This window comes from Neomonachus schauinslandi, chromosome 16, assembly GCF_002201575.2.
Source record: "Neomonachus schauinslandi chromosome 16, ASM220157v2, whole genome shotgun sequence".
NCBI lineage: Eukaryota > Metazoa > Chordata > Mammalia > Carnivora > Phocidae > Neomonachus > Neomonachus schauinslandi.
Window position 1 is genome coordinate 300,527 of NC_058418.1, and position 11,563 is coordinate 312,089.

Consider the following 11,563-nt stretch of genomic DNA (forward strand, 5'->3'; position numbering starts at 1 on the left):
ATTCCAATTTTCTAAACACAATACTATAAATATATTTGTGTGTGTGTATAAGATCTAATGTACACTATATGTATACATATATATTTTTAAGAAAAAATTACAGGAAAATTAACGAAATCTTAATGGTAGTGACCATCTCTGAATAGATGTATGAGGAATTAAATTTTACTTTTGTGCATTTTCCACATTTGCAGTAAAGAATTTACATTACTTTTATAAACCGATAAAACCATGTATTCTGTGGTTAATAGTAACCTCTCCTGAGGAGTTTATCTGACTGTTTCAGAGTATCTATAAGGAAATGAGTAGGAATATTATGCCTAGAAAACATGACCTGAAATGAGAAATAGAAAATTTGTAAAGATCTCTGTTGTCTGGAGAGGAAGGCAAGTGACGAGCTTGTTCCCAGCTTACCCACTGAGGCCACTGTAACCTCAGCCCACCCAGCAAATACTGAGACTGTGGAAACAAGACCCTTCAGAAGCTGCCATTTTGGGGGCTGAGGAGGAGGGAAAGGGGCACTGTAAGCCTGGCTTCTAGAGCTGTCTAGAACCATGAAGTTACTGGGTGTCCCCTCCCCAGAGGGCACTGATAGGTGGAACACTCCCAAATCTGCACCCCACAGGGCAGGCAGGAGGAATGGTCAAAAGTGGGGCTTATCCATGTTTTACAATGTCCATGATAAAATGCTAAAATTTAGATTACTCAGAAAAATAAGTAGATTCTCTTCCTTTTCTCACACCAATTAGGAATGCTGCAAAATGGTCAAAAAAATTACTAGGAAACATTTGTGTATAAAACAGTTAATGATATCATTTGTTACAATCAAAGCTATAGGATTGTTAGTATAGCCCTCATCAATTTAGAATCTTTCTGGAAAAAGTTGGTTGTAGTGCTGGGTATGGTTTCTCTACCCTGGCATATTTGTGGCTAGATAATTCTTTGTTGAGGGGGCTGTCTTGGGCATTATAGGATGCTTAGCAGCATCCTCTACCCACTAGCTGCCAAGTGGCACCCCTCTGTTCTGCCCGTTATGACAACCAAAAATGTCTCTAAACATCACAAATGTCTCCTGGAGGACAAATCTACCCCAACTGAGAACCTCTGGCTTAAGCAACACTAACCACTTCAAGGCAATGGCTTTCAGTAGAAGCTGTGACACTCCCAGGGAATGTAGTAGAATTTCATGGGGGCTTTCTTATCATTTGATCTGGACATGAATGTGGCTGACATGTGGGTGGGGGCCAAGTGTGCTCTACTGACTGTGAAGTGCAGAACAGGCCCCTGTGGACCATGTATGTATGTATGTGTGAAACAACCAGTTTGTAATGTATGAACTGAGAGCCTAAGTCAACTTCACATATAAACACAAATTAACTCCTGCATGCTTAGAATTTTATACAGAATTTTCCAGAAATGTAGCGGTCTTCTGTTTTGTTCAAAACTTTTGCAAGAGTTAGTCACCACTTGAGAAAATCACATCTCATACAGGAATGCCCCTCACAATATTTCCATGGCCAACACTATTTCCCATATACCAGATGACAACAGCCAATGCCCCAGGTGTCCAGGCATAATGGCTCACACAGTCACATGGAGATACCACACCCACTTAGTATACACATTACTTTACCATAAATTACTTTTGTTTTAATTATGCTTTACAAAAAGGGGCCATATATTGATTTTTTTTACAGTACACATGTGTGTAGGTTACATTACCTGTAAATTCATTTTGGAGTAATAGAAGGAATAGCACAAAACACCTGTGGTTAAAGGGGGCACTGAGCTTGACAGATTTGAGAACCATCAATCTCAGGTATTTGGAAAGCACCATTTCCTTATGAAATCAGAGGTCACCTTAGGCATTTCTACCCCAGTCCCCCTTTCCATGAATGCACTATGTGGACTTACCACATTTTTGTACCTGTGGTTCAAAAGTCATCTGTAGTTTCTCTCCTATGAGGATTCTCTTATGTCGAATAACACGGAAGCACCCATGGAAGACTCTTCAACCCCAATAACGTGAACTGGGTTTTTCTCTTGCATGATTTCATGGATGTCAAACAGGGCAAGTGCCCGGCTCGCAGGCTGTCCTGCCTTTGTCCCGCCCCCAGGGTTCTCACTTGAGTGTGTGTGCTGATGGCGGCCAAGGTGTGAGCTCCGGCCAAAGGACTGCTCAAGCCGTCGCCGGTTCCGTCCCTGGGGCTCCTCTCTGGTGTGAGTTATCTGGTGTCGGATGAGGTGTGAGCTCTGAATAAAACATTTCCCACAATGATTACACTTAAAAGGCCTGTCGCTCCGGTGAGCTCTCTCATCCTGATTCAAAGGTGGGTCACAGCCGAGGGCTTCTGTCCATTCATGCTTTGTTAGAGCTGGCGTCTGCTCAAAGATTAGCCTCTGGCGGCACTCGTAGGGCTTCTCCCCAGCATGCTTTCGCTGATGCTGGGCCAGAGAGGAGCTGTGCCTGAAGCCCTTCCCACAGTGGTTGCACTCATAGGGCCTCTCCTCTGTGTGCGTCCTCAGATGCAGGAACAGGCAAGTGGTCCGTGAGAAGGATTTCCCACACACGCTACACGTGTACGGCTTCTCTCCAGTGTGTGTCCGCTTGTGCCGACCCAGGGATGAATTCTGGTTGAAGGCCCGCCCACAGTCCTGACATTCATAGGGTTTCTCTCCGGTGTGAATTCTCCGATGGACTGTAAGGTGTGTGCTATGGCAGAAAGACTTCCCACACTCGGCACATTTATAGGGCTTGTCTCCTGTGTGGATTCGCTCATGCTGAACCAAGGAGGAGTTCTGGCTGAAGGCTTTCCCACATTCTTTGCACATATAAGGTCTTTCTCCCGTGTGAATCCTCTTATGCACTGTGAGATGCGCGTTGTGGTTAAACGACTTCCCGCAGTCTGTACATTTGTAGGGCTTATCCTGTACCTGGCTTCGTGTGAGTTCCATAATTGGAAGGGCCTGACTAGAAGTTTTGCTACAGTCACTGCTGTCACATGGCTCTTTTCCTGAGGAGCCTGTCCGCTGACTGACTAAGCTTGAGTTACATTCTGAGTTTATAACCTGTGAGTCGTAACCACAGAGATAGTCTCTCTTAGAAATCTCCGGGAATGGATTTAGGTTTGAGCTCAGGACACCATTTTCCCCAAGTCTGAGACTTTCATAGCTTTTATCTTGAATTGGTGCTTCCTCGAGGCTAAATTCCAATTGCCTCAAATTATTCTGTTCCTTCTCAGGCAACTTCACCTGGCCCTCACATTCCCAGTCTTCCCCTAGTATGGTGGGACAGGGAGCATCCCTCAGGAAGCCTTCCCTTTCAGTGACACAGGATGTCTCCACCTCAGGAAGGCCATGCTCCTTGGGTGGCGCTTGGGTTTCAGGTCCAGGCTCCCAGCCTAAAAGAATACCAAAGAACTCTGAGGGAGCTGGTGGAAAAAACACAGAGAGGGTGACAGGCCCTCCCTTCCAGCCTCCCTAGTGGCTGGGGAAGGTAGGTGGATGTGACCCAGTCCCAACCAAGGAGACCTCAATGGATGAAATCTGGAGTTCTGATAAAAGGGGACAATGTGGGCGCCTGGGTGGCTCAGTTGGTTGGGCGACTGCCTTCGGCTCAGGTCATGATCCTGGACTTCCAGGATCAAGTCCCGCATCGGGCTCCCTGCTCGGCAGGGAGTCTGCTTCTCCCTCTGACTCTCCCCCCTCTCATGTGCTCTCTCTCTCTCATTCTCTTTCTCAAATAAATAAATAAAATCTTAAAAAAAAAAAAAAAAAGGGGTCAATGTGACTGGCACTATTCTTCCTACTTCCCTCTCCCTCTGCCTGAAGCACTGATGTGATGGCCAGAGCTGCTGCATCCATGCCGTAACCCAAGGAAAAGCCAGAAGAATCAGAACCATCAGCCCTGGCATCACTGGAATGCTAAACGAGAGGCAGCAGTGGCTGCTTTGTGGGGGGAAGAAAAAAGCTTCTTTTTTCGAGCTGCTCTAGCCCAGTTTTCAGATATTTACAGAGGAACACAATCCTTTTTGCTAAGAGAAGAGATGGATGTGGAGAACAGGTTTACAGAATCTGGACATGAAAGAATAAAATGGAGAAGATGGAGGGCAAGTTCACACATTAGAAATGATCCTGTGGAGGGGCACCTGCCTGGCTCAGTCTGTAGAGCATGCAACTCTTGATCTCAAGGTTGTGAGTTCAAGCCCTACGTTGGGGGTAGAGATTACTTAAAAATAACATCTTAGGGGTGCCTGGGTGGCTCAGTTGGTTAAGCAGCTGCCTTCGGCTCAGGTCATGGTCCCAGGGTCCTGGGATCGAGCCCCGCATCGGGCTCCCTGCTCAGCGGGGAGCCTGCTTCTCCCTCTCCCACTCCCTCTGCCTGCCGCTCCCCCTGCTTGTGTTCCCTCTCTCTCTCTCTCTCAAATAAATAAATAAAATCTTAAAAAAAAAAAAAATAACATCTTAAAGAAAAATAAAGAAAAAGAAATGATCCTTTGGAAAGGGCATGCTCAGACGGCTGTTGAGAGAGAACGTGAGCGGGAGGAAGGGGTGGGATTCTGACCACTGGAGAAGAGGCAGATGGGGAGCATGGATGAGGAGAACAGGGAGTACAGGAGCAGTGTGCAGACGTTCTGTGCAGAAAAGAGCTAACAGGGCAGGCCCGAGGCTGCCACCCTTAGAAAGGGCAGCTTTTGAGGTTGGCCCTGGGAATCTGGATTTCAGGAGAGTTCCCACCACCCTAGCTGATAAGAGTAGCTCACTGTGCCCAAACTGTGCCAACAATATGGTTTATGGTGAACACCTGCTTTCTCCTGGGAGTCTAGAATCTTGGTCCATGTCAGGCACAGGGTGCCTATGGCCAGCCGCCAATGAAACCCCCTGGCATTGAGCCTCTAACAAGCTTCCCTGGTAGCTAAGATTTCTCACGTGTTGTCACAACTCATGGCTGGGGGAACTAAGCATGTCCCATGTACTCTGCTGGGAGAGACCTCTGGAGTCTTGACTGGCTTCTGGACTTCACCCCGTCAGCATTTTCTTCTTGCTGACTCTCCTCTATATTCTTTCACTGGATCTCTGGGTGGTCCTGGGGACCCTGACACACCACTCTTTACAAGCAGCACATCTGCAGTCACCTGTTGGGCTGCTCCCATTAGGCAGCATCTCACCTGGACAGTAGCCCTGGCCAATTCCTCTCTCTGCTGCCCATAGCTCAGCCCCTTGCTCCAGCTGGGAGATGACTTCAGGTTTTGGAAGCTCAGGCCCTGGAAAAAGGGAAAGACACAGGATGTGTGGATCTGCTACAGAGAGAAAGAACCAGCTCAGGATCCATCCCTAGACTCCTGATAGGGCACGAGGATATCTCACAATAAGGTGAAAACTTTGCATTGGGACAGAAAAGGGCAGAAACCCCCCCCTGCCCATTTGTTCCACAGGGAATGAGAATGCAAGATCTCTAATCCCCAGCCTAAGGTCAAGTCCTCATACCAGAGGCCCTATGACCTATAACCCATGAAGAATAAGTCACGGCAGGAATCTGATCATCAGCTGGGGAAGCAGGCCTTACCCACAGAGAGCAGATGCCCAAAGGTCTCCAACATCACGTCACGATACAGGGTTCTCTGGGCAGGGCCCAGCTGCCCCCACTCTTCCTGGGTGAAGTCCACCGCCACATCCCGGAAGGTCACCGGCTCCTGAAACATCACACACACTCTTGAACAGCTCAACTGTCTCCACCAGTGCTCCCAGGAAGAGGAGGAGGAATGGGGATGCAGAGGACAGGCAGGCCAGTGTCCTGAGAGAGTGCATGTTCTGAGTAAGGCGAGTCAGGTCTCACTGGGGGCGTGTGAAAGTATCCAAGCAAGATCAAAGCTAACCACAGCTGATCTACAATTGATCTCAGACAGGTGCAGAGACTGCTGACTTGCAGATGTGTGGAATAAAGAAATGGCTACTGGTTTAAGCCACTAAGTTTTGGGATAGTTTGTTACCCAGTAACATCTAACTGATACGCTAAATAATCCTCTGATTCATTCAAACCAAGGCTCATTATCCTCCCTGAAAAGAGTCAGAAACTCACCTACCTTTAGAGACCAGGCAGGCTCATCAGTGACTGAAATGGGCTACTGTAAGAGCCTACAACGGTACGTAATCTGTGAGAGGTGACACTGAAGGTGATGGGTAACATGTGCCCTGTTTGAAGGGGCAGCTGGGACTTAGAACCAATTAATCATGGGGAAATGCAGAGCTCATATGGTCAGAATTGCCAATCTGTAGTGAGTAGCTGGAAATTTGGTCAAATTTTTAAATGAACACTTTAAATTTTTGTAAGTTGATGCAATGTATTTAAAACATATCTCACAAATCAAACCCTTCTGTGGGCTGGGTGTGGCCGCGGTCAAAAGCTAGATATTTCTGGATCCAAGTTTTGACTCTGCCACTTCCTCCTCAAGACGTATACGCAGGTACCCACTTATACTTCCTTGTTTCCACGTCTACAAAGAATCACTCCTTGGGGGCTGTGATGGGGAATAAGCAGCTGTAAAACACTTTCTACAGGACAACATGCAAAAGAATAAAGTCGGTCCCCTACCTCACAGCATATAAAAAGTTAATTCAAAATGGATAAAAGACAAAATATAAGAGCTAGGACTATTAAACTCTTAGAAGAAAACACAGTGATAAATCTTCACAATCTTGGATTGGCAAAGGATTTTTAGATATGACAGCAAAAGCACAAGCAACGAAATAAAAAATAAATAAGTTGGACTTCATCAAAATTTAAAACTTTTTTTTTTTTTTTTTTTTTTAAAGATTTTATTTATTTATTTGAGAGAGAGAGACAGAGAGAGAGCATGAGAGGGGGGAGAGTCGGGAGGGTCAGAGGGAGAAGCAGACTCCCCAGGGAGCAGGGAGCCCGATGCGGGACTCGATCCAGGGACTCCAGGATCATGACCTGAGCCGAAGGCAGTCGCTTAGCCGACTGAGCCACCCAGGCGCCCAAAATTTAAAACTTTTGTGCTCCAAAGGACACTATCAAGAAAGTGAAAAAGGGGCGCCTGGGTGGCTCAGATGGTTAGGCGTCTGCCTTCGGCTCAGGTCATGATCCCAGGGTCCTGGGATCAAGTCCCGCATCGGGTTCCCTGCTAGGCGGGGAGCCTGCTTCTCTCCCTCTGCCTCTGCCTCTCTCTCTCTCTGACTTTCATGAATAAATTAAAAAAATTAAAAAAAAAAAAGTGGAAAAAAAAAAGCGAAAAGACATCCACATACTAGGAGATAACAATAGCAAATCACACATCTGGTAAATGACTTGTATCCAGATAAGACACCTCCTACAACTCAATAATAGCAACAACCCAATTAAAATGGGCAAAGGATCTAAATAGGTATTTCTTCAAAGAAAATATAAAATATACAAATACTGAATAAACACATGAAGAGATGCTCAGCATCATTAGCCACCAGGGAAATGCAAATCAAAATCACTTACTGAATACCTCAATTATAAAAGGGTATTTTCTTTTAAGAAAAACAAAAGTATATTTTAAAATATTAAAGAAATTATAGTATAGGTAGCATATGGCTGACAAAAATTGTGCAGGACGCATGAAGAACCCTTTGGTTAGGAACAGAGGTCTCTGTTCCTGTCCCCATGTCATCACCTCCCAGTCAGAAGGTCCTCAAACCCTGATACATGCTCCCTGTGCCTCCTGCCTCCCCCACTCTGCCCCCTCAACCATCACCCACTCTGCATGGGTTGTCAGTGACAGCCCAGGCACCAGGTCCACTGAGTACTGATCTGTCCAGGCCGTAAGACCTCTCAGTAGCAGCACATGAATCCTTCATGTCTCGTCCTGAAATTCTAGCAGGAGCCCATTCCTTGTCCTTCTAAGGGGAGAGTGGAGGGAGACTTAACTATAGAAGACAAAAGGCAATGTGGGGGCGCCTGGGTGGCTCAGTTGGTTAAGCGTCTGCCTTCGGCTCAGGTCATGATCCTGGGGTCCCGGGATCGAGTCCCGCATCGGGCTCCCCGCTCCTTGGGAGCCTGCTTCTCCCTCTGCCTCTCTCTCTCTCTCTCTGTCTCTCATGAATAAAAAAAAAAAAAAAAAAAAGGCAATGTGACCACTAAAGCAAGATGCCATGCTGCCGGCCTTGACAAAGGGCCATTGCCATTAGCCAAGGAACGCAAGGTCTACAGCTGTAATAGTTAGAAAAGACAAGAAAACCGATTCTCCCCTAGATCCTCCACAGGAAGGGTGGCTCTGCCCACATCTTGATTTCAGCCCAGTGAAAATGACTTCAGACTTCTTACCCCCAGAACTTTAAGAATAAATGTGCATTGCTTTAAGCCACCGAATCTGTGGTGCTCTGTTATAGCAGCCACAGGAAGCTTACACTGGACCTCAAAACCCTACTTCCTTGCCTTGTGTGGTGGCCAGCCTCCAAGACACCTCCCAATGATCCCCAGCCCTTGTGTAGTTGTATAGTCCCCTCCTATTCTGTGCATGTTTGACCTGTGTAACCAACAGGATATTGTGCAAATGACAGTGCGTAAATTCTGACCCCAGAGCACAAAAGGCATTGGGGCTTCTACCTTGCCCTCTCCTGGATCACTCACTCTTTGGGAAGCCAGATGCCAAGTTGTGAGGACAGCCAAGCAGCTCCACAGAGAGGCCCACATGGGAAGGAACTATTAAGTGCCATGTGAGAGAGCCATCTTGGAGATGGATCCTCTAGCCCCAGTCAAGTCCCAGATGACAACAGTCCAGACTGACATCTTAATCATAACCTCATGCGCCCAGGCCAGAACCACCAGCTAAATCATTTGAGGACTTCTATCATCAAAAACTGAAGTAATATTTATTGTTGTTTTGGACCACTAAGTTTTGGGTTATTTGTTACACAACAACAACAGATAACTAATACACTTTCTCTTACTGCTAACAAAGACTCTCTCCTCTGAACCTTCTTCTCAACTAGGTCTTGACCTCTGGACTTCTGTGTCCATTTTGCATCACCCAGATTCATAAAGAGTTGGTTTAGCCAGAATCCCCACCCACCATATCTGATCACTCTCCATATCTTTTCAAAGTCCTCATCCCCCACAATCCTCCAGATAATATCTGATCACTTGGTCTGCTTCGACAAGAATCCTGTTAGAGTAGTGCCTGGGTGGCTCAGTCGTTAAGCATCTGCCTTCAGCTCGGGTCATGATCCCAGTCTCCTTGCTCTGTGGGAGGCCTGCTTCTTCCTCTCCCACTCCCCCTGCTTGTGTTCCCTCTCTCACTGTGTCTCTCTCTGTCAAATAAATAAAATCTTAAAAAAAAAAAAAAAAAAAGAATCCTGTTAGGTCATGGGGGGCATGGGTGGCTCAGTCAGTTAAGCATCTTACTCTTGGTTTCAGCTCAGGTCATGATCTCAGGGTCATGAGATCAAGCCCTACATTGGGCTCCATGCTCAGCCTGGAGTCTGCTGGAGATTCTCTCCCCAACCCCTGCCCCGCTCATGTGCTTCTAAATTAAATAAAATCTTAAAAATAATAGTAACAGTAACAATAATAATAATAATAATAATAAAGGATCCTGTTAGGTCAGTTTAGCAAGAATTACACCCACCCCCGACCCCAGGTATAAATTCCCACCTTTACTTGTTGTATTTGGAATCGAGTCCAGTTCCATACTGAAGTCTCTTTCCCCCATTCCAAAAGTTTCTGAATAAAATCTCTTTTGACTGCTTTAATTATTATCCAGCTGTTTTACTTTGACAATGCTCATTCCCCGCCACACCCCAACCACAGCAAAAGCAAAATAAAGGGTGGTTGCACTACTAATGCGCATCTGAAAACATGCAAATCTAAGGTTACCAATAGTCTCATTTGGCATGCTAAATATGAAATAATGCAAATCCTTGTAAACAACAACAGAAGACAGTAAGTGCAGAATTTCAAACATGTGGCGCTTCAGGAATTATGAATTATTTTTGGTTTCTGCCACGTGGAGACAGCACTTTATGGAGAACACAGGCAGCGGCCCCTTTGCCTAGAAATGCTGGAACTTTGAATCAGGCACCTTCCCAGATGACCGTGCAAGCACGGACCGCCCAGTGCTGCGGTTCCCCCACAGCCCCCGCGGGAAATGCGGGAGGGGGGCCCGGGTAGTCGCTCCCGCCCCACTAATGCGGTGCGTGGTGACCTGTCCTTACCCCCAGAGGTTGGGCCAGCGGCCTCGCGGAGCAGGGCTCTCGGTGGGTGTTGCATGAATTAAATCATCTCTACTCGGTTAATACCTGCCATCTCGGCGCTCCACTGACCCCAGTTACTATTACCCGGCACACAGCAGTTGGCCTTCGGGGCGCGGGGAAGGCTCTCCGCGGGGCCGCGCCAGCCCCGTCCTAGGGCACGCGCCTAAGCCCAGTCCCAGAACCCGGGAGGAGGAGTACCAGCGGACATGCGCACTCGGGGGCCAGATGGCCGGGTTCGAGTCCCAGCTCCACCCTTACCAGTCGGGCCAGTCAGCGCGCCCCGACCTGCGCCTCAGTTTCCTCCTGCGTGAAGAGCGATAAGGCCCGGGCCCTGCTCACCGTGCGCTGCGGGAGACGCTCGGCCCGCTGCCATCGTTGTTATTATTATTATTATTGTTACCTGAAGCCACTCCGCTGGCAGCCCCGTAGTCATCGCCAGTGCTCTCGCTTCCTCTTCGGGGTTCATCCAGGACCGACAGGCCGAGGAGAGGAGCCCGAAGCGGCCGTAAAGCCGAGAGCAGCCCCGGCCTCAGGGACCACTCCACTCGCCGCCCGCCGGACAATGGCGGCCGCACTGGTGACGCTGCGACTACAACTCCCAGAAGACAGTGCGGCGCGCCGCAGCGACCGGCCAATGGAAACCTTTGCTCGTCGAGCCTCCCACCAATGAGAGCCTTTTGGCTTCAGGTCAATGGGACCGTCCGTCCGTTGGGCCTCCGGGCACTGGGGGCGCTCCTGCCCCAGACCCGGCGAGGAGGTGCTGGGCGGGTGGCGGCGGGTGGTGACTCTGGGCTGCGGCGCACGCGGGGCTGCTGGGCAACCGGGCGTCTCCGTGCCCGGTGCGCGGGGGGGAGGGGGGCGCACGGGCTGCGAAGGAATCCGGTCAGGGGGGATCGCCCTCCCAGCCTAGCCGTTGGGGGTTCGCGTCTGCGCGGGGCCGCGGCCCGCAGTCTTTGCCCTTGCGGCCCCACGTGAAGCTGCCCCTCTGTCCACGCTGGGATGGGGAGCCCTGCTTCGAAACCCGGGCCCGAGCGTCCTAGCTGGCATGCTTTACTCTTTGGAGTATATACTGCCATGGTACTTAGAACCTATTTCTTTCTTTTTTAAGATTTTATTTAGTTTTTGACAGACAGCGAGAAAGGGAACACAAGCAGGGGGATTGGGAGAAGGAGAAGCAGGCTTCCCGCTGAGCAGGGAGCCCGATGCGGGGCTCGATTCCAGGACCCCGGGATCATGACCTGAGCCGAAGGCAGACGCTTAACCAGCTGAGCCGCCCAGGTGTCCCTTTCCTCCCGGTTCTTTTTTTTTTTTTTTTAAGATTTTA

The 11,563-nt window shown here is 48.5% G+C and overlaps 1 protein-coding gene across 1 annotated transcript; it reads right to left on the reverse strand.

The window, feature by feature from the left end:
* On the reverse strand, positions 1-10,805 carry ZNF8 (zinc finger protein 8). The gene is made up of 4 exons (XM_021691834.1): positions 10,640-10,805; positions 5,567-5,693; positions 5,169-5,264; positions 1-3,401 (listed from the first exon to the last, which is right to left on the reverse strand). The coding sequence occupies exons 1-4, from the start codon at positions 10,703-10,705 to the stop codon at positions 1,960-1,962; spliced, it is 1,731 nt and encodes a 576-aa protein (XP_021547509.1). The 5' UTR covers positions 10,706-10,805; the 3' UTR covers positions 1-1,959.
* Between the last annotated feature and the right edge of the window lie 758 nt (positions 10,806-11,563).

What these genes read in the sequence shown, in the direction of transcription:
- ZNF8 (XM_021691834.1), bottom strand. Translation starts at nt 10,705, where the DNA reads ATGAACCCCGAAGAGGAAGCGAGAGCACTGGCGATGACTACGGGGCTG. An exon ending in TGGGCATCTGCTCTCTGTGG is followed by an intron (nt 5,265 to 5,566) that starts GTAAGGCCTGCT and finishes CCCTTTTTCCAG; the next exon opens with GGCCTGAGCTTCCAAAACCT. An exon ending in TGGCCAGGGCTACTGTCCAG is followed by an intron (nt 3,402 to 5,168) that starts GTGAGATGCTGC and finishes GTATTCTTTTAG; the next exon opens with GCTGGGAGCCTGGACCTGAA.